The following is a 23,667-nucleotide window of genomic DNA, read 5'->3' as shown; positions in this document are numbered from 1 at the left end:
GATTATCAATTCATTTAAAGGGGAAATTAAAGTTAGGTGATTCAATCAATGATCTGACAATCAGGTATGAGTGTGGGAGGTCCTGTCCTATTTAAAGAAGACAAACCTAGGTCTTCACACACAAGTTTTTGACTAATCTTCACCACACAGGTTTTTGGAAGTGTGCCATGCTTTGATCAAAGGAGATTTCTGAGGACTTCAGATAAAAAGTTGTTGATGCTCACCAGGCTGGAAAAGGATGCAAAACCATTTCTAAAGAGTTTGGGCTTCACCAATCCACAGTTAGGCAAATGGTGTACAAATGGAAGAAATTCAACACCACTGTTACTCTCCCCAGGAGTGGTCGACCAACAATAATCACTCCAAGAGCAAAGTGTGTAATATTCCAGGAGGTCACAAAGAATCCCAGGGAAACATCTAGGGAGCTACAAACCTCACTTGTATTGGCTAATGTCAGTGTTCAGGAGTATACCATCAGGCAAACAATGAACAACAATGGTGTGCATGGCAGGATTGCAAGGAAAAAGCCTCTGCTCTCCGAGAAGAAAATTGCTGCCCATCTAAAGTCTGCTAAAGACTACATGGTCATAAGCCAGAAGGGTGTTGGAAGAATGTTCTGTAGACAGAGAAGTCCAAAATCAAACTTTTTGGCTTAAATCAGAAGCATTATGTTTTGGAGAAAAGCAAACACTGCATTCTAACAGAAGAACCTCATCCCATCTGTGAAACATGGTGGCGGCAGTGTCATGGTTTAGGCCTGCTTTGCTGCCTCGGAACCAGAAACTATGAATTCTGAATTGTACCAGCAAATTCTACAGGAAAATCTCAGGGTATCTGAAGCTCAAGAGAAAGTGGGTCATGCAGCAAGACAACAACCTTAAATACACAAGTCAGCCTACCAAAAAATGGTTAAAGCAGAAGAAATTTTGTGTTTTGGAATGACTGAGTCAAAATCCTGACCTTAATCCAATAGAAACTTAGTGGAAGGACCTGAAGAGAGCAGTTCATGCAAGGAAGTCCATCAACATCCCAGAGTTGAAGCAGTATTGTATTGTAAGGAGGAATGAACTAAAATTCCTCCAAGCTGATGTGCAGGACTGATCAAGTTACCAGAAACATTTGGTTGAAGTCATTGCAGTAAGGGGGGGTGGGGGCGGGGGGGGGGGTCACAGCAGTTACTAAAAGTAAAGGTTCACATACTTTTTCCAACCAATACATATAATATTGGAAAATTTTTCTTAATACATAAATGAAAAAGTCTCCTGTTTTTTGTGTTATTTATTTAATTGGTTTCTCTTTATCTAGTTTTAGGATTGCATGAAGATCTGATCACATCTTATGTCATTTTTATACAGAAATAGAGAAAATTCTAAAGGATTCACAAACTTTCTAGCACCACTGTAGAAGGCTCAGTAGATCAAAATAAAGTGCCCAAAATATGCTGACTTGTCGTTTTTCAACAATGCCGCACAAACCAAGGTTTTAATGGATTTCAGCAAGGCATTTGATAAGGTACCCCATGCAAGACTTATTAAGAATGTAAGGAGGCATGAGATTAAAGGGGACATTGCTTTGTGGATCCAGAACTGGCTTACCCACAGAAGGCAAAGAGTAGTTGTAGACGGGTCATTTTCTGCATGGAGGTTGGTGACCAGTGATGTGCCTCAGGGATCTGTTCTGGGGCCCCTACTCTTCGTGATTTTTATAAATGACCTGGATCAGGAAGTGGAGGGATGGGTTAGTAAGTTTGTGATGACACAAAGGGTAGAGGTGTTGTGGATAGTGTGGAGGGCTGTCAGAGGTTACAGTGGGACATTGATAGGATGCAAAACTGGGATGAGAAGTGGCAGATGGAGTTCAACCCAGATGAGTGTGAAGTGGTTCATTTTGGTAGGTTAAGTACAATGGCAGAATATAGTATTAATGGTAAGACTCTTGACAGTGTGGAGGATCAGAAGGATCTTGGGGTCCGAGTCCATAGGACACTCAAAGCAGCTGTGCAGGTTGACTCTGTGGTTAAAAAGACATACGGTGTATTGGCCTTCATCAATCGTGGAATTGAATTTAGGAGCCGAGAAGTAATGTTGCGGCTATATACGACCCCGGTCAGACCCCACTTGGAGTACTGTGCTCAGTTCTGGTCGTCTCACTACAGGAAGGATGTGGAAGCCATAGAAAGAGTGCAGAGGAGATTTACAAGGATGCTGCCTGGATTGGGGAGCATGCCTTATGAAAATAGGTTGAGTGAACTTAGCCTTTTCTCCTTGGAGCGACAGAGGATGAGAGGTGACCTGATAGAGGTGTATAAGGTGATGAGAGGCATTGATCGTGTGGATAGTCAGAGGCTTTTTCCCAGGGCTGAAATGGTTGCCACAAGAGGACACAGGTTGAAGGCGCTGGGGAGTAGGTACAGAGGAGATGTCAGGGGAAAGTTTTTTTACTCAGAGAGTGGTGAGTGCGTGGAATGGGCTGCTGGCAATGGTGGTGGAGGCGGATACGATAGGGTCTTTTAAGAGACTTCTGGATAGGTACATGGAGTTTAGAAAAATAGAGGGCTATGGGTAAGTCTAGTAATTTCTAAGGTAGGGACATGTTCGGCAAAACTTTGTGGGCCAAAGGGCCTGTATTGTGCTGTAGGTTTTCTATGTATCATAGAGAAGCTTAAATTATGTAATTATAACCCAGGTAATTCCTATAATGCCTGGCGTGCAAAGTCAGCTTCGCCGCACTAGATGGATGAGATTAGCAGTGAAATCCAACAGCCAGGTGCTGCTACAACACTTCGTGGAGAGCTAAGGGCATGACAAGGCACAGAAATTGTCATAGTCATCCACGGCAACTAAGGAAGACCCCAGCTGTAACAACTACTCGTACCACTGACCCGGACTTCAGAAGTTGAGAAAGTGGACCTGTACTTGTTCAACAGCTTTTCCTTTTTTAAAAACTCTCCCGTATGGATCTCAGAAACTATCATCATTGGTTATGATGGACAACCAAACAATAAATCAATCATGTATAATAATTCCTAATGTAATCATTAGCCTTTTTTATTTCTGAATGTTATAGTTGAGCCATATTGGATATATGGCAAATCAAAAGTTTCAAAAACAGAGGTGCAGAAGGCAAGTCATCGAGAAGGGCAGTTCATAAAGTTCACTTTGAAGAGATGCAGTGAAGGCCTATCATAGACAGATAATGGAGAGGCACTGTGTTGTGTTCTGAGGGTCATTCACACTTGCTGATAAACAAGTAGACTGTATTATGTAACACCAAGTTAGAACGGCAGGCGTTTGATGAAGTTTGAGTACATGGTTTAGTTGCTCATTTCAGCATAGTCCTGAAAGAGTGCTACATTATAGGTTATATCACCTATTGGATTAGATGATTAACCAGTTTGCTCTTCACAAAATCCCATGTCACTACTTTGAAGGATAATAATGCTCTCCCAAACCTGCCCAAAATGTACTTCTCTGCCAGAAGTCACAAACAGATCTAATATTTATTTCATTATGTGAAACTTTATTGATCACAAGTAAACAGTGTGCTCCCATATACTGACGAGTGACTACATTTGCAAAAGTCCTGCGTTGCTTTGGGATATTTAGAAGTTATAAACAGCATTTTACGAATATTTATCATTCAAATTAAATAATATTCTTTAATATAATAGAAAAATTCTCAAGTCATTGAAGTGCTAATATTTCTACATTACTTTACAAATGGATTCCTTCAATTCTAACATACTCAACAGCACAAATATTGAATGCCTTTACATTACATGAGAAAACTCCAAACTTAGAAAAAATATTCCAGAGTACGTGAGACATATTAAGCAAACATCCTAAAAGGTTTCTCTTTGAAAAGGTGTCAGCAATTGCTTAACTACTCAGTAAGATTGAAGAAAATAATGCACAAGGACAAAGCAGAAGTTCACATTGTAAAGCCTTTCCCTCGTTGAACAGAAAATTCTACAAACAGTAGTAGATATGGCCTAGTCCATCACAGGTAAAACCGTCCCCACCATTGAGCTGTTGTTGCAGGAAAGCAGCATACATCATCAGGAATGACCACCATCCAGGCCATGCTCTCTTCTTGTTGCGGCCATCAGGAAGGTGGTAGAGGAACCTCAGGACTCAACCACCAGATTGAGAATTCACCTCAACCATCAGACTCTTGAGCCAAAGGGAATAATAACTTCACTTGCCCTATCACTGAAATGTTTCCACAACCTATGGACTCACTTTCAAGGACTTGTCATCTCATGTTCTTGTTATTGATTGTTTGTTTTTATTATTACTTCCCTTTTGTATTTACAGAGTTTATTGTCTTTTGCACATTTGTTGAGTGCCCAAGTTGGTGTGGTTTTTCATTAATTCTGTTATGGTCTTATTGAGAATGCTCGCAAGAAAATTAATCTCAGGGTTGTATATGGTTACATATATGTAGTTTGATAATAAATTTACTTTGAAATTGCAATCAATTCAAGCTCTTCTTAAATACTGATACATATAATAAGCAGTACAAAAGGCAGAAAAGGCAAGGATTCCTGGTATCTAGAATTGGAACACTACCTATTAAATGTGCCTTACCTGTTAAATGTTGAGTGTTAGCTAGCATTAACATGCAGTCTGAAGTGTAACCTGCCAAGTCCATACTCCCTGCAGGTTGGTAGCTGCTTTAAGACTTCCTCAGAGCAGGTAATTGAGCTGATCATTAGCCAGACCTGGTGCCTAAATAACCATTAAAGTGCTAGCTGAAATCCAGGAGCATATCAATGCAGAGCAACCTCAGCCACTCAAACCCAACAGCTGCAATTAATTCAAGTAAACAGGAACTGCAAGGTCTGAACAAAAGGACTTATGTAACAATTCACACTCAAGCAGGGCTCTACCAAAGGGAATTCATACATACGACATGCATAGTAGATTATCTTGTAACAGAATTTTTTTCAATATCCCACAAACCAAGTTTCTAATTGAATCATTTACCTGAGAATTCCATCAAAGTCATCCGAAAAATAAATTTATTTTAAGTATTTATCCCTCAAACAACCCTGTTATCCTATTGATATCACAGTGGTGTTCATGGAGGCTTACTGTGTTCAATTTGGCCACCAGATTTCCTGCATTACACTTTAAATTAATTTCAAAGGTATTTCAATTGCAAGAAATCACCCTTAGACAACATAAAGTACTATGAAAATACACCCAAGGGAACAAACAGTTAAAAAAAACTCAAAGTAAGCTTTTTAAAAAAGATAAAAGCCTCAAAAGTGTTAAAGATTCACTGGAGGCTTATGGTCTCAGTCTCTCAATTGTTAGTCACTTGCTGGGAAGATTCAATTTACAATCTTTTTCTTCCCGTGATGGTGAACTCTTATAATAAACAATATTTAAGTGCAGTATTAACACATTACTTTGTTGCTATGCATTACCACTAATGTCGCACAATGTACAAACTATTTAAAGAAAAACTGTATGTCATTAACAAGGCAAAATCCAACTCTATATCAGTGTCTGGACAGACTCTTCCAACCCCAAACCCAAGAAAGGATATAATTGGATTTTGATCTTGTTATTTGAGTGGATTAAAAATATGATAAAAACGACTTTTACAAATATTAAAATATTACTTCCTATAAAATGTTTAACTCTCAACCTGACAGATCGTAACTGAAATGAGTTTTGTTAGTTTCAAAATCTGAGTTGCAGCACAGTAGCGTAGTGGTTAGCACAATGCTGTACAGTACCAGCGACCCCGGTTCAATTCCCACTGCTGCCTGTAAGGAGTTTGTACGTTCTCCCTTTGACCACGTGGGTTTCCTTCATGTGCTTCTGTTTCTTCCCACAGTCCAAAGATGTACCAGTTGGGGGGTTAATTGATCATTGTAAATTGTCCCGTGATTGGGTTAGGATTAAATTGGGGGATCGCTGTGCAAGCAGCTTGAAGGGCCAGAAGGGTCTTTCCATGCTGTATCTCAATAAATTATCTAAAAAAACTCACTAACAGAACCCAATCTTGATTCGCAGTATAAACTCCAAGTACCACCACACATATTTGCCCTCCCTAGTAGACTTCTGTTATTTAAAAATGGGAATTACAATACAGACAGACAGTACCTGGGTCCAACTACATAAAGTTTGGAACCAGTTGACCAATCCAACACAACCTGAATGCTTGAAACAGACTTATCAGATTTGTGGCTATAAAATTTGCAACTGTTTAACACAGTTAGAAAAGCTGTAGAAAAGAGAATATACCAGTGACATCAAATATGATTCTGACTCTGAGATTTTATGTTCACACTCAAAATGCTGCAGGAACTCAGGTCAGGCAGTAGGTACGTTGGAGGTGTGCTCAGAAAAGTGGCCTGAGCCCAAACAAAGGATGAATTGTTCATCATTTGCTACTTTTTCATGATCACAAAACACTGTTGGACATTAAGAACACCATGTACTGAAGATCTACACCACTGTGAGTTGCTGGATAGCAGTGGAGCCAGACTTGATGTGCATGGTGTTGCAGCCTGCTTCAACAACCCAGGGAAGAAGGCATCAGAGGTAGTGCACGAGCCAATGGGTGATTGTTTTGGATGTTTTTTTTGCTGATCACAAGATCCCATTGGACGTCAGTAATGTAGAAAACTGCGAGTCTGATTCACTGATTCATTAGCGAGATCAACGGCAGGGGAGCTGTTGTTGCGTGGACAAGGCCTCGTGCCTCGGAGTTGCCTGTTGGGGCAGACAGGGATAGAGAGGCCAGAGGTAGCTGTATGCTACTGGATTCTGAACTGGGCTGGGGACTGGGCCCTCCATTGGTGCTGCCCCCCAGAGTTCGCTCGGTGGAAGACAGACTGGATTGTGTTTGTTTGTACACAAGATGAAGAACTCTTCCTTGCAGAAATGTGGCTCCAGGGCAACATCCATGTACCATCAATCTACAGGCCACGACACTCAGGGATTTGGGCTACATTATTATTATATTTTTGTAACTATTTTTTTCTACTACTATCATAAATATATGTGCTGAGTGTGACTGTTGGTACTGTTTTGCACCCCGGCCCCAGAGGAATGCTGTTTTGTTTGGCTGTATTCACGTGTATGTTCGAATGACAATTAAACTTGTTCCTCCAGCACTTTCTGTGTGTTCCTCAAGGTTTCTAGGACCCGCAGAATCTTCTGTAATATTTATTTTATGTTATGTTCAGCATTAAAATTCTGTTCTTTGAAAAAGATAACAATGACAGAGCATTCTCAGACTATCACGTGTCTTCTCAAGTTTCCACTGTTTCATAAACCAGGATAAATTAACAGGGCCAACCTCTGCCAACCCTTCCCCGCACCAGGGAGAGGGGGGATATTTTTCTACAATGTAATCCATACATAATGATAGATTGTTTAGCACAGTTCTCTATCAATTCTTACATAACGCAGTTATGCAACAATGCAAACTTCACCCAAAATCACAGCAGGAAATGGAAAATGCCAAAAACTGAGACAATGAATTCTTTATACCGTGCTGGATCAACTTTTCCTGTTGCCTCAGGTAGCATTCTGCAAACTACTGTACATATTAGAACAGTTCTCAAGATACCAAACAAATTACAGGTCGATGAGAAAAGGACTTCACACATTGACAAAACTGGCAAAACAATTTAGAGCAATGATGAAGTCCAAGCAATGCAAGCTGATGAAAAATAGCAACTTTGTTTCTCTCCAGATTATTTAATGCATTTTTCTAAATACAACAAACACATAGGGTTTGCCTTTTAAAGCACGATTTTCATTGATATATTTTAAATTTTATTCTCTTTTGATTTAATCTCAAGTCTTCCAAATCATTTTTCTACTTTGGCCAGCACTTTATGAAAAGGAATTAAAATAAAATATAAATTAAAGCCAAAAGAATTTAATTATGCATTTACACGAGGAAATCTGCAGATGCTGGAATTTCAAGCAACACACATAAAAGTTGCTGGTGAACACAGCAGGCCAGGCAGCATCTCTAGGAAGAGGTACAGTTGACGTTTCGGGCTGATTCCCTTCGTCAGGACTAACTGAAAGAAGAGCTGGTAAGAGATTTGAAAGTGGGAGGGGGAGGGGGAGATCCGAAATGATAGGAGTCTGAGTCAAAATGTGGTCGACATAAAGATGAAGCCACACTCAGGTTGGAGGAACAACACCTTATATTCTGTCTGGGTAGCCTCCAACCTGATGGCATGAACACTGACTTCTCAAACTTCCGCTAATGTCCCACCTTCCCCTCATAACCCATCCATTATTTATTTATATACACACATTCTTTTTCTCTCTCTCCTTTTTCTCCCTCTGTCCCTCTCACTATACCCCTTGCCCATCCTCTGGGCTTCCCCTCCCCCTTTTCCTTCTCCCTGGGCCTCCTGTCCCATGATCCTCTCATATCCCTTTTGCCAATCACCTGTCCAGCTCTTGGCTCCATCCCTCCCCCTCCTGTCTTCTTCTATCATTTTGGATCTCCACCTCCCCCTCCCACTTTCAAATCTCCTACTAGCTCTTGTTTCAGTTAGTCCTGACGAAGGGTCGCGGCCTGAAGTGTCAACTGTACCTCTTCCTAGGGATGCTGCCTGGCCTGCTGCGTTCACCAACAACTTTTATGTTTGTTGCTCAACAGTGCTTGTCTACTTATATACATTACTGTCTCCCAGGCAGAATAAGCACTGCCACACAAAAACAGCATCCAAGGACTCCCACCATCCAAGGCCATGCTCTCTTCTTCCTACTACCATCAGGCAGGAGGTACAAGGAGCTGTCGGTCCCACACCACCAGGTTCAGGAATGGTTATTATCAGGCTCCTGAACCAGTATGGATAACTTAACTGACCTCAATGCTGAACTAATACCACAACCTTAAGACTCATCTTCAAGGATTCTATAACTCAAAGTTCAAATTTCAAAGTACTTTGAACTTTGAGTTGCAGAGTCCCTGAAAGTGTGTCTTTAGGTTGTGGAATCAGTTCCTGACAGACTCACTTTCAAGGACTCTACAATTCATGCTCTCAGTATCATTAATTATTTTATTTATTTGTGCAGTTTATCTTTCGCATTTTGGCTGTTTGTCCATCTTTATTTAAGCATAGATTTCTTACATTTAATTGTATTTCTTTATTTTCCTGTAAATGCTTACAAGAAAATGATTCTCAAGGTAGTATATGATGACATATACAAACTTGCATAATAAATTTATTTTGATTTTGACAATATTCTCCCTGTACTCACCTTCCAGTCTACATTTCAAATTTTCGAACATTTCATGCACAAAGCCACCACTAACTTGATAAATTGGTTTATTATTGTCACATTTACCGAGGTGCAGTGAAAAACGATTCATTCATAGGGATCATTTCATCACATCAGCCATGACAAGGTAGACTGGGAGGTCAAGAGTCCATCTCATTGTACTGCCTGATAGGAGAGGGAGAAGAGATAATGCCCATGGTGAGTGGGGTCCTTGATTATGTTGGCTGCTTTACCAAGACAGCAAAAGAAGACCGAGCTGTATCTACAACCCTGTTTCTATAATATCTTATTTCCCACCTGGCCAGTGTTTCTCAGAACTTTGATAGGGCCATTACCTCTGGTAAATTCCTTAGCACCATTCGCACCTTAACATCAGTGCTTATCTTTTCAAAATACCTCCCTGTGCAACAGGTACTCTTTTACCTTTCTCCCTTCCCACAATCCAAGACTTCAAATCATTTCCAAGTAAAGTGGCAATTACTTTACAGTATGTCACTTCCTTCAGTTTAGTAAACCACCCACTACTTATATTAGATCCAGATCCAATTTTCCCTCCGGAACATATTTGAACCTGCTTGTCATGCTCACCTAGGACACTACCTCATTGATTGAGCTTGATTTCATTTGAAGGATTGATGACTGCTCCACTCTCCACACAACAGTGTAAATGCTTCCATGTATATCCAATGCTATCACCAAGATTACAACCAGTTTTGTTGCAGGTCCTGAACCAACAAAGTACACACAGATCAAAAACGCAAACACGAGGAAATCTGCAGATGCTGGAAATTCAAGCAACACACACAAAATGCTGGTGGAACACAGCAGGCCAGGCAGCATCTCTAGGAAGAGGTACAGTCAACATTTCAGGCCGAGATCCTTCATCAGGACTAACTGAAAGAAGAGATAGTAAGAGATTTGAAAGAAGAACAAATCAAAAACTACTTGAACAATTTACATACAATGGTTTTAGTACTCTTACAGACACCACTTGATCAATACCAGAGACACCAAAGGACAATGACAAAGATCTGAATTGCTTCTCTGCTGGAAACTTAAACCAGCACTGTAAACCTTTAATCTGCTAAAGAATGCAAAAAGTCTTCAAGTCAACTGATAGCAAAACCTAAGCTTGCAACCCAAGTCCTGTTCTTCCGAATCCAGCAGCTAGATCTACTTACCAGGCCTACAAAAATAAAGGACTTGAAAAATCAAGAACCTGCTCCAGCACCCAGGGCATGCCCTTTTCTTACTGTTACCAACAGGTAGGAGATACAGAAGCCTGAAGGCACACACTCAGCGATTCAGGAACGGCTTCTTCCCCTCTGCCATCCGATTCCTAAATGGACATTGAAGCTTTGGACACTATCTCATATTTTTAAATATACAGTATTTCTGTTTTTGCACATTTTTTAATCTATTCAATATATGTAATTGTTTAATTGTTTTATTTTATTTATTATTATTTTGTTTTCACTCTCTGCTAGATTATGTACTGCATTGAACTGCTGCTGCTAAGTTAACAAATTTCACGTCCTATGCCAGTGATAATAAACCTAATTCTGATTCTTTTGGGAAGACTCTCTTCTGTTCTCATGATTCAGTAATTGAAGTGAAAAAATTCATTTATCTGAGCTTATAAAAGAGCCACTAATGTCCTTTGGGGCAGTGAAACAGAAGGGTCCTATACCACCTTCATCAATGAAATGCTATGAAAAAAACTTTGCAAGATGAACAAAATATAAATGTTGTTCAGTTGTGCGATTGAAGTGAAATCACAATGCTGGTAGTCCTCCTATGTAATCACTTAACACTTGCTAATACGCTGTAGAATTGAGGAATTTTTCACATTAGCTGTTGCTCTGTTGGTTGGTGCTTGCTTCCAAGGGCCAAAATAAAAATACCTGAATTAATAGTTTTGCAGAACTGATATGGTACTACTTTTGGACATTAGAGATATCACAGGACTGTTTCAAGCAGCTTTTTCTTCTATACTACCCATTATCTCTACCAGTATAGATAACAAGAGCTGAGGGCCAGATTTTTCTTAATAAGAAAACTTGTGGGTGGGGCAATATGGGAGGGAGGAAATGGGCTTGTTTTCTGTTGTTCTTTTTGTTGCTTGTTGTGTTTGGTGCTGTTCTGCCAAGTACTGTGGGGGTGCTATGCTGGTGTGAGAACGTGTGGTGACACTTGCAAACTGCCTCCAGCACATCACTTGCTGTATTAGTTGTTCATGCAAACAACACATTTCACTGTACCTTTTGATGTACATGTGATAAATGGAATTGAATCTGATGAGGTATACAAATAAAGCTCATAATTCAAAGAACTCTGGCCATTATGTACCGCTTAACCAATATCGCAAAAATTGACAAATTATCAAATTGTTCTGAGTGGACGCTTGCTGTTTGGACACTTACTGTATTATACAAATTATTAGGTGAATGTTTTTAAAAACGTGATGGTGGTAAAGGTCTCAGGAATGCTGCTAAATTTTGAAAGGTGCTAAAGAGAGGCAAGTCTTTCCATGTGTGGGGAATTTGTATTAGATTCTGGGGATGGATAATTAACTCAGAGCTGTAGAATGAGTGAATCAATCTAGGGTAAGTGAAGAGCTGGAGAGCTTACAACAACAGAAAGAAATAAAGGCAAAATAAGTCCATGCTTAAAAATTTTTAGAAACTATATTCACTAAACATCTATAATTGCTCTGTTTATAGCTCATCTCTAGTAGTGGTTAAACCATTAGTGGTAGTTGACAATTGTTTTATGATGATGGTCACCAATGCAACTTTGTATCCTGCAAGTAAACCATCAGTATTCCAACTGGTACTGTAGTGAGTAAACCTCTTTAAGCTCCAAAGACATTTGCAATGGTCATTTATGACATTTTCAGAGGCAATACAATTCTACCTGAGAACAGCCTTACCAAGAGGATCTCTCATAATCTGTGAGACAGATCTAAGTGTTCAATATTCTGCTGTCTTGATTTTTTTTAATCCCCAAATAATGTAAATTGAATAGCTTTGTTTGAAGTGAGTATCAACCAAGCAAACCTCGAGGTAACATAATTTTTCATAATTATAAACATCGTTATTTTTTCTTGGTTCTACAAATCAGCTTACTGACGGGACAAAAGCAGTAAATCAAGATGTCAATAAAAACAATACATTGTGTTTTTAGGAATAAAACAAATTAATAATTTATATGTCAGCTGACACTCACTAAATAGTAATGGGCACATTGTCTCCATTATGAGACTGCAACTCAAGCTGAAGAGAGAACTAGGTAAGTTAATGCGATAAAAAACAGATGATCGGAAAATGAGCGGAGAATGAGTCCGTTAGGCCACATGGCCTATGTCATAAGAAAACCTGCAAATGTCTGAAAAATCCAAAGGCAATTACACAATGATGTCTATTCATGATTTGTTTCACAGGTATTAAGATTCTAATTGGTTGTTGTGGATACATTTGGTGCACAATAGTGCCTCAGCTTAAAAGCTCACCTCAAAAATAAATGCATGGTTAATAATCTAGTATCCTTTGAGTAACGGCACTGAACCATCAGCTCACTGTCAAACACTAAAAATAGTGAACAAACCCACAATCTCCTCAGTTATCTCTGCCAATAGCTAAATTGACACTCAAAATTAAAGAAACACAAAAGTACCTAACAGTATTACTAAAATTTTAATCAAAATCTCACAACAATCTTAACTTCTTTATGCTTATCTAGAATTGCAAAGGGTCACTGGCTGCTCACCATTTTCTTCCAGGTCATCCTCGTCATCGCCATCATTGTCCTCCATCTCCTCCTCTTCCTCTTCCACATCCTCCGACTCCACATCTGGATCACTCCCTGAGATAGACTCGTCCTCCATGGCCCAGAACAGCAGACACTGTGCATTACAAATTCATTATCCCTCCTCTGTGGACCTGCAACAACAGCAGCACAAAGCATGGGGATTAATTGCATTCAGGATATCACATTTAGCAATTACAAATGTCAACATCATGTGATAATGAAATGTTACATAATGAAAGCAATCTGCTGGATGGAAACACTGACATTCAAAATCTATGCCATCTTCCTGAAAGGGCATACTTGCTTAGAGAAAGAAATACACTCCCAATTTGGCTAGTTACTATTAACTTAAAAGCATTTAAAGCTATGAAGCAATGATGGATGTTCAAGGTAATACTTCATAGCTCTCAAAGATACTGGGCAGACAAAATTTTCATTCAAGGCTTACTAAGGAAGTTAAATTGAAATAAAAGTCCTGTTGCAATAATTTGTACTAATCCAAATGTCTGGGAAGAATTCAGAAACCAGCAAAGGATGGCAAAAATAAAAAGGGAGAAATGGATTACAAGCTTTCAAGAAACATAAAAGCTTTGGAAAGCACATAAAAGGGAAACAAGAAATTAAGGCAAACATTAATCTCTTAAAGGATGTGACAAGAGATTTAATAACAGGAAACAAGGAAATGGTAGAGACTCCAAACAAATATTTCACATCCGTAGAAGACACTAAAAGCATCCCAAAAATGGTAGAAAATCAGTAGCAATAGAGAGGGAACTATTTCAAACAACTTATAAAGAGGTACTACAGAAGCTGATGGGACCAAAAGCAGCCATCCCCTTAACCTGATAGGCTGCATTTCAGGGTCTTAAGTAGCTGCAGAGATGGTAAATGCATTGTTTGAATGAAAAATACAAAGCAATTCAAGACATCACATCCTCCAACAACCACACAAAATGTGAGAGAAACTCAGCAGGTCAGGCAGCATCTATGAAAAGGAATAAAGAGCTGATGTTTTGAGCCGAGACCCTTCATCAGGACTGGCTTTTAGATTTCCAGCATCTGCAGTATCTCTTGTGTTTATGACATCCTCCAACATCAGTATTCTCTGACTGAAGCAAAACGTATTGCCATTAGTCACCAAGACAATTTCAATAGCACATCACAAACCCATGAACTCTACTGAATTGAATTGAATTGACTTTATTTCTTACATCCTTCACATACATGAGTAAAAATCTTTACGTTACATCTCCATCTAAATGTGCAATGTGCAATCAATCATAGTAATTTATAATAAACAGAACAGTCAATGTAATATAGAGTACGCTCAAATCAGTGTGAGTTCACCAGTCTGATGGCCTGGTGGATTCTACCAGTTATTAAATACAAGGGTTCACATACTTTTTTCCAACCTGGACTGTGAATGATTCAACAATGTGTTCAAGAAAGACAAGAAAAGTACAATTGTTTTGTGTGTTATTAGTTTAGACAGATTGTGTTTGTCTATTATTGTGACTTAGAAGAAGATCAGACCACATTTTATGAGTTACATATACAGGAAACCAGGTAATTGCAAAGGGTACACAAACTTTTTCTTGCAACAGTGGGTAGGAAAGGTGAGGAGGTCCTGAAGAGAGATTTTAGGGAACTAGGTAGAAATCTAAAAAACCTAGGACCTCAAGGGCAGTAATCTCTGGATTGCTGCCTGTGTCACGTGCTAGTGAGAGTAAGAATAGGAACATCTGACAGATAAATGCATGACTGAGGAACTGTTGTAGGGGGCAGGGGTTCAGATTTCTGGATCATTGGGATCTCTTCTGGGGAAGCTTCGACCTGTACACAAAGTTACAGTAGAACATGAGGGGAGGGCGGGTGGCAATATCCCTGTGGGCAGGTTTGCCAGAGCAGTTCAGGAGGGTTTAGTCTAATTTGGCAGAGGGATGAGAACTGGAATGATAGAGCTGATGATGGGGTAGTTAGTTTACCCACATGTGTAGTAAGACTGCTAGCAGGACAGGCTGAGGACAGAGCAAAATTACAGTCAATGGGATGAGTTGCAATATAAAAGGGGGACAAAATCAAAAAGGATGATGAATACAGGAGTAAAAGTGTTGTATTTGAACAGATGCAGTATTCCGAAGAAGGTAGATGAATTCGTAGCAAAGTTAATAGATTGCCATGCATGAACGACGTTGTGGGCATCACTGAATCATGGCTGAAAGAAGATTACAGCTGGGAGCTTAACATCCAAGGATACATATTGTATTGAAGTGACAGACTGATAAGCTATGGGGCGGGGGGGCCGGCAGCATGGCTCCGTTGGTAAAATATGAAATCAAATCCTTAGAAAGAGGTGACATAGAATCGGAAGGTGTAGAATCATTGTGGCTTGAGCTAAGGACCTGTGAGGGTAAAAAGATACTGATGAGATTTAAATATAGACCTCCGGACAGTAGCAAAGATGTAGGCTGCAAATTACAACGGGAGGTAGAAAATGCATTTCAAAAGGACAACGTTACAATAGTAATGGGGGATTTTGATATGCAAGTAGATTGGGAAAATCAGGTTGGTGCTGGATAACAAGAGGGGGAATTTGTAGACTGCTTACAAGATGGCTTTTTAGAGCAGCTCATGGTTGAGCCCACTAGGGGATCAGCTATTTTGGATTTAGTATTGTGCAATGAACCGGAATTGATTAAAGAGCTTAAGTTAAAGGAACTCTGAGGAGACAGTGATCATAATATGATAGAATTCACCCTGCAATTTGAGACAGAAATGTTTAAATCAGATGTATCAATATTATAGTGGAGTAAAGGGAATTAGAGCCAAGAGAGAGGAGTTGGCCAAAATTGATTGAAAGAGAATACTAACAGGGATGACTGCAGAATAGCAGTGGCTGGACTTTTTGGGAGTAATTCAGAAAGTGCAGGATAGATACAGCCAAAAGAATTAGTATTCTAAAGGTAGGATGATGCAATTGTGGCTGACAAGGGAAATCAAAGCCAACATAAAAGCCAAAGAGAGGGCATATAATAGAGCAAAAATTAGTAGGAAGTTAAAGGATTGGGAAGCTTTAAAAAACCAACAGAAGATGACGATAAAAGTCATAAAGAAGGGAAAGATGGAATATGAAGGGAAAGCTAGCCAATAATATTAAAGAGGATACCAAAAGTTTCTACAGATATATAAAGAGTAAAAAAAGAGGCAAGGTTAGAGATCGGATCGTTAGATTATGATGCTGGTGAGGTAGTAAAGTGGGACAAGGAAATGGCAGACAGACTACATAAGTATTTTGCAACAGATTTCACCCTGGAAGATATGAGCAGTATGCTGGAAGTTCAAAAGTATCAGAGGGCAGAAGTGAGTGAAATTGCCATTACTAGGGAAAAGGTGCTTGGGAACCCGAAAGGTCTGAAGGTAGATAAATCACCTGGATCAGATGGTATACACCCCAGGGTTCTAAAAGAGATGGCTGAAGAAATTGTGGAGGCATTAGAAATAATCTTTCAATTAGATTCTTGCATGGTTCCAGAGGGCTTGAAAATTGCAGATGTCACTCCACTCTTCAAGAAGGGAGGGAGACAGAAGAAAGAAAATTATTGACCAGTCAGACCTCAGTGTTAGGGAAGACATTGGAGTCAATTATTAAGAATGAGGTTTCAGGGTACTTGGAGGAACATGATAAAATAGGCCAAAGTCAGCATGGTTTTATCAGGGGACATCCTGCCAGACAAATATGTCAGAATTCTTTGAGGAAATAACAAGGATAGACAAAGGAGAATTGGTGGATGTTGTGTGGATTCTCAGAAGGCCTTTGACAAGGTGTTACAGATGAGGCTAGTTAACAAGTTGGTATTACAGGAAAATACTAGCATGGATAGAGCATTGGCTGATTGGCAGGAGGCAAAGAGTGAGAATAAAAGAAGCCTTACAACACACACAAAATGCTGGAGGAATTCAGCAGGTATCTATGGAAAAGAGTACAGTCGGTGTTTCGGGCTGAGACCCTTTGGCAGGACTGGAGAAACAAAAACTGAGTAGATTTAAAAGGTGGGGGGGGGGCGGGGGGAGAGAAACACAAGGTGATAGGTGAAACCGGGAAGGTGGGGATGAAGTAAAAGAGCTGGGAAGTTGATTGGTAAAAGAGATACAGGGCTGGAGAAGGGGGAGTCTGATAGATGAGGACAGAAGGCCATGGAAGAAAGAAATGGATAGAGGAGCACCAGAGGAAGGCGATGGGTGGGCAAGGAGATAAGGTGAGAGAGGGAAAAGGAGATGGGGCATGGTGGGGGGGAGGGAGGGGAAGCATTATCCCTGCAGAGGAACATCCATTTAGAATGGAGATGAGGAGGAATATCTTTGGCCAGAAAATGGTGAATCTGTGGAATTTGTTGCCACAGGTAGCCATGGGTATATACCCAAGTCATTGGATATATTTAAGGCAGAGGTTGATAGGTTCTTGAATAGTCACAGCATAAAAGGTTACAGAGAGACAGGAAATTGGGGCTGAGAGGGAAATGGATCAGCAATGATGAAATGGCAGAGCGCACTCGATGTGCCAAATGATACAATTTTGCTCCTAAATCTTATAGTTTCCAATCTTCATACCGAGTGCATACTTCTCCACTCTGTATTCCATCTGCCACTTCTTGGCTATTTTCCTAATCTCTCCAAGTCTTTCTGCAAACTCCCTGCTTCCTCAAGACTACCTACCTCTCAATCTATCCTTGGGTTATCTGTAAACTTAGCCACACAGTCATCAATTTCATCATTAAGATCAATAAAAAAGTAATGGACCCAACACTGATCTATGTACAACAGCTCCTGTCATCAACAGCCTACCAGAAAAGGCCCCCTTTATTCCCACTCTTTGCTTTCTACCAGCCAGTCAGTCTTCTCTCCATGCTAGTATCTTTCCTGTAATACCATGGGCTTTTATCTTATTTAACAGCCTGATGTGCAGCATCTAGTGAATGACCTTCCGAAAATCCCAATAAACAACATCCACTGATTCCCATTTGTCTATTCAGCCTGGTATTTCCTCAAAGAATTCCAATAGATTTGCCAGGCAAGACTTCCCCTTAAGGAAACCATACTATCTATTTTATTGTGTTCCTCCAAATACCCTGAATCTGCATCCTTAACATCTTACCAGCCACTGAAGGTACACAAGCTGGCATATAATTTCCGATCTTTTGCCTCCCTTCCTTCTTTAAAAATGGAATGACATTTGTGATTTTCCAGTACTCCAAAACCATTCAATCTAATGATTCTTGAAATGTCACTACTACGGCCTCCACAATCCCTTCAGCTATCTCTTTCAGAAACCTGGGGTGTAGTCCATCTGGCCTGGGTGGGTTACTCACCTTCTAATCTTTCAGCTTCCAAAACACATCCTTCATTGTAATAGCAACTATATTCACTTCTGCCCCCTGACACTCTCAAAATCTACTGCATCCTCATGATGTGAATACCTCGCAAACTACTTATTCAGTTCATCCAACTTTTCTTCTATATAAATTCTATCAAGTTATGATCACTGTCTCAAGAGTTCCTTTACCTTAAGTTCCCTAATCAAACCTGATTCACTACACAAAATACAATTAAGAATTGCCTTTCCCCTGGTGGGCTCAATCACAAGCAGCTCTAAAAATCCTTCTTGTGGCATTCTACAAATTCCTTCTCTTGGGACCCAGCACCAACCTGATTTTCCCAATGTATCTGCATGTTGAAACCTCTCAGGACCATCATAACATTGGCCTTTTTATATGCCTCTTCAATCTCCCATTGTAATTTGTAGCCCACATCCTGGTTACCGTTCAGAGGTTTGTATATAATTCCCATCAGGGCCTTTTTATCCTTTTTGCAGTTTCTTAACTCTACCCAAATACTCTACATCTTCTGATCCTATGTCACCTCTTTCTAAGGATCTGACTTCATTTTTCACCAAAGGAGCCACACCACCCCTTCTGTCCACCTGCCTGTCCTTTCGATATGATGTGTATCCTTGGATGTTAATCTCCCAGCTGTGATCTTCTTTCAACATGACTCTGTGATCATACCTGCTAATTTCTAATTGAAGTATGAAATCTACCTTATTTTGCATACTACATGCAATCAAATATAACACCACCCTTCTTATCAATTAAGTCTCCATGTTGCCTGAAATTTTTTTTCTATATTCTGGAAACTTCATTCACCTCTCCTGCATTCTCCTTCTTTTACCTTATCCATATTTTTTCAAAGTTGTTGAACCCACCTGCTTACTATTTTGTTTAAAGCCCATCCACAGCCTTACTTGTTCGCCAGAACCCTGTTTCAGCACGGTCCAGGTGGACCCCGTCCCATTGGAATAGCTCCGTTTCCCCAATACTGGTTTCAATGTCCCATGAATTCAAACCCACTTCTCCCTTGCCAACCTTCAAGTCGCACTTTTAACTCTCTGATCCTGTTAACCCTATGCCAACACAGGGCTCAATTAACAATCCAAAAGATTTTTATCGTTTTGATTCTGTTTTTAATCCTTAGCTGCTCAAACTCCCTCAGCAGAGTCTCTTTCCTCATTCTTCCTATGTTGTTGGTACCTGCATGGATCATATCTACTGGATCTTTTCCCTCCTACTCCAAGTTCCTCTTCAGGTGAAATGAGATGTCCAGAATCCAGACATCACACAGACAACAGTCCCTTCGGGACCCTTGATCCTTGCGACACAGAATTGTGTCTATAGGCATGACTATACTATCCCCAATTACAACTACGTTTCTTTTCTCTCCCCCCACTTGAAAAGCTCTCTGGACTACAGTGCCATGGTTCCTTCCTACAGCTCCCAATCTCATCCTCACAGGGAGCAACAATCTTTGACCTGGTGGGTAAGCTCAAAACTAAGGCTCCTCAAGCACTACCTCTTAGATCCTCCTACCTGCCACACTTGCAGTCACACCCTCTTGTCTCGGGCCAGAGTGGACACAGATCATGCTGCGCCTAATCTTATGGACAACCGAGTCCCTTCAAATACCTTACAATCTTTCACTGCTTCAAACTCAGTTTTTCTTTTTTTTTCTGCTGCCTTCACATTTTTCCATTTTCTATTCCATCTGTCATAAGCCCATCTGTTCACTTGATCTATTTGTGTTCCTCTGAAGACTCACTGTGTTCTCCCAGCAACATATACTGTCAACCAATTTCTCATCAGGATACAGTCTCTTGGGCCCTCATCTAAATCGTAAATATATATGGTTAACAGCTGGGGGAAGAAAAACTGCACAATGAAAAAAAAACAACTAGATTCTGCTAAGCTACAAATCCCAAATAAACAATTCAACAATCACCTGCAGGATCCAAGTAACTATACTATCTGAGGTCCCAACTAAATATGTCTGATGGGAAGAGAGGCACTTACATTTCACTCCTGAAGAGACATGAAGATAAAGATTAAGATCAGCATTATTTGTAACATGTACATCAAAAAACACAGTGAAATAATTGCATCAAATCAAGTCAGCAAGGATTTTTTTGGGGCAATCGTCGAGTGTTGCCATGCTTCCAGCGCCACCCCCACAACTACTATCCCTAAACACAAGTTATTGGAACGTGGGAGGAAACTGAAGCACCGGGGGAAACCAATATGGTCATGGGAGAACATACAAGCTTCTCACAGACAGCAGCAGGAAATGAGCCCCGACTGGTGAATGCTTAAATCAAATGCGATAACCACTATGCTACCACGCTGTCCTTCGTAGGCAAAAATCTCCATTCTGTTGGTTACAATTGCATTGAACTCAATGGACCACTTTTGCTTGTGGTCTGGGGCACTAGCTGATGTCATTGATTACCACTGTCTCTTGGGAAGAAACTCTTGATCACTGAGAGATGCTTAAGTTATCCACACTGCAGAGCAGTGTTGAGTATAATGTGGGACCAACACAGAGACCTGGAAGTCAATCTTATGTGATTCTTGATTCCAGAGAATCTATAGCTACAAAGACAAAAATAAAAGACTTCACCCTCAAAAGGAAATAGAGCTTACACAGAATTGCATAATCAGTTTACATTTCCACTGCAGCTTTTCTGAAGAAATTCTTAAATAATAAGTGTGTATTTATGAAGTACAGCTGCAGTGCTAACAAAATGGTGCATGGAATTTTGTTTTCAACACTTCTGGCCAAGAGAATATTTGCTGTTGTAATCAGAATTGATTCTCACGACTCAGTACATGCTTTGGCAACACTGAGTCTTGACAAGCAAGCGTGGTCCACTGAGTTCTCCATTGGCACAGTGCTGCAACACTTTTTATCATCCAAGCTACAGCTGACCAATTAACTGTGCTCTCCTGTGTCCATTAATCTGCCAGAAAATTGGACAAAGATAAAAAAAAATAACTGATTGCACAAAGGTACAGGAATAGAAAATGGAAAAAATAATGTATTTAACAACAGAGATACAGAAGATCATATTGGGTCAATATTGAATGAAAGACTTATCAAATGTTGTTACGCCTAGTTATTACCTTGTAGAAAGAGCAGTTTAATTCCAAGACAAGCAATACAGAATTACTGTTACAGAATCACAGATTATGATTAGTTCCCAGTTGGCAGGGATTGCCAGTGGAACAATCAACCACTGAAAGCTGCTTTTGGGAAGTTATTGTTTTGCCACTAATATTGAACTGCCTTTAGACTCACCACAACATTGTTATATGGGTACAAAGTAAAACTCTCTGTAGCATTTCAGGTGCAACCACACAATTCATTTGTCCGTTTACATGAATGTACACGTACATAAACTTTCAATTTATTACATTTTCCTTATAGTAGCACTGACTCCTTGTCACCTCAATTTGATGTGACCTCACTCTATGAAGCTATTTTTCACCATAATAAAAAGAGAAAGAGTTTGAGGAGATTTGCTGTGTCACCAAAGACTTTAACAGATTTCTACAGATATAATGTCCAGCTCCTGGCCTTCACGTGTGGCTTAGCTACTAAGCCCAGCAGAACCGTTTATACTGACAGGACAAGGGGCAAAGGCAGGTTATCGGCATCTTAAAACCAGTCGCTTCGGGCAGATGGGGCTTATCAGCCGTGGTTGGTAGCTCACCTAGGATCTCAAACCTCCACGGTCTTGTGGCTATACCCACTCACTGGGAAGGACTCAAGAGTAAACCAGAAGGAAAAATCCAGAGCTGGAGTCCCCAAGGCAGTCTAACATTGAGAAAGAGTTCCAAGGACTCGCAACCTCTCGAAGTTTGCCTCATCAGTCTTAAAAGACAACCCTATTGTTAAACAGTGACCTGCATCTCCAAGTTCTTTAGCAAGGCCATATCCTCTCCATAGCCACAGTGTTAAGAACACCCAGAACCATACATACTACATTTGGCAAGTACCCAGAATGGATACATTATTAGTTTTATACCTCAAGTTAAAATTTAATTGCTAATAAAATGTTATATTATTTCATATATTTTTCCTAATACATAATTCTATTTTGACTGAAATTCTTGAACTCTGAAGTACAATGAGAATTTTTACATTTCAATAAATAAATATTTGCTTAGTGAAATGCTTTCCATGAACATAACCCTTTTTGTAAATTGATGCATCCCTGTACATACAAGTGACGCCAAGGATTTTGTATAGTATTTCAGGTGCAATATAATAGAGCTGTATGCTTTATGTGTATGCAAACAAACAGTTTCTAATTAATAATGAGGCCTTACGTACCCAGGAGCAAAATATATCCTTTATTATTTTAAAGCATTTGTATTGCCTGTTAAGCAACACACAAATATCAGTTGAATCTGACAAATGTTAGTTTTAAAATATAGCTGGTAGTATTCACATGGCAAAACTATCACTTGTTCCAAATTAATAGTGACATTACACTAACAATTATATATAATTTACATTACTGTGATTGTACTGACTATACTTGAATTGTTTCACAAAAGCTGCTTCACAGCCTAATCTTTAACAATGTATAACAAGACAAGTATTAAGGCACAAGTTAAATGTATTGCTTCAGTTGTAGTGGCTCGCCATTTGTCTTCCACTCTCTGCACTGTGCAACCCATTCTGTACAGTCTCATCATACCTGTATTTGCTGATTTCTATTTGATGTTGTTTTGCCTTGGAAATTCTGTTAGAAGTTTGGGAGAGCTGTTCAAACTTCTCTCCCACAACCACGCACATTTATATCATCATCATTGTTATTATGTGCCATGTCGTGCGATGCATGGAATCACGGTCTCATGATTGTTCTTGCCAAAATTTTCTACAGAAGTGGGCAGTGCCTTGACCAGACGGGCGACCCTAGCTATTATGAAAACTTTTCAGAGATTGTCCGCCTGGTGTCAGTAGTTGCACAACCAGGACTTGTTATGTGGACCAGCTGCTCATATGACCATCCATCACCTACTCTCATGGCTTCATGTGACCCCGTTGGAGGGGCTAAGTTGGTGCTACACCGTGCCCAAGGGTGATCTGCACGATGGCGGAGGGAAGGAGCACCTCACACCTCCTTTAGTAGAGACATATCTCCATCCCGCCACCCAACCTTTATAGCATCCCTAAAATACTTATTCAA

At 39.9% G+C, this 23,667-nt stretch overlaps 1 protein-coding gene across 4 annotated transcripts in view; it reads right to left on the bottom strand.

Moving 5' to 3' along the window:
* Positions 1-23,667, bottom strand: part of rad54l2 (RAD54 like 2) — a 190,080-nt gene that overhangs the window by 95,329 nt on the left and 71,084 nt on the right. For all 4 annotated transcript variants that reach the window (XM_072280689.1, XM_072280688.1, XM_072280691.1 and 1 more), the window contains one exon: positions 13,044-13,216. In XM_072280689.1, coding sequence (XP_072136790.1) covers positions 13,044-13,161 — 118 coding nt within the window. In that variant the 5' untranslated portion in view covers positions 13,162-13,216. The remainder of the gene's footprint in view (positions 1-13,043; positions 13,217-23,667) is intronic.

Source organism: Mobula birostris, chromosome 16 (genome assembly GCF_030028105.1).
Source record: "Mobula birostris isolate sMobBir1 chromosome 16, sMobBir1.hap1, whole genome shotgun sequence".
Classification (NCBI taxonomy): domain Eukaryota; kingdom Metazoa; phylum Chordata; class Chondrichthyes; order Myliobatiformes; family Myliobatidae; genus Mobula; species Mobula birostris.
This window is presented reverse-complemented; position numbering and strand designations above follow the sequence as displayed.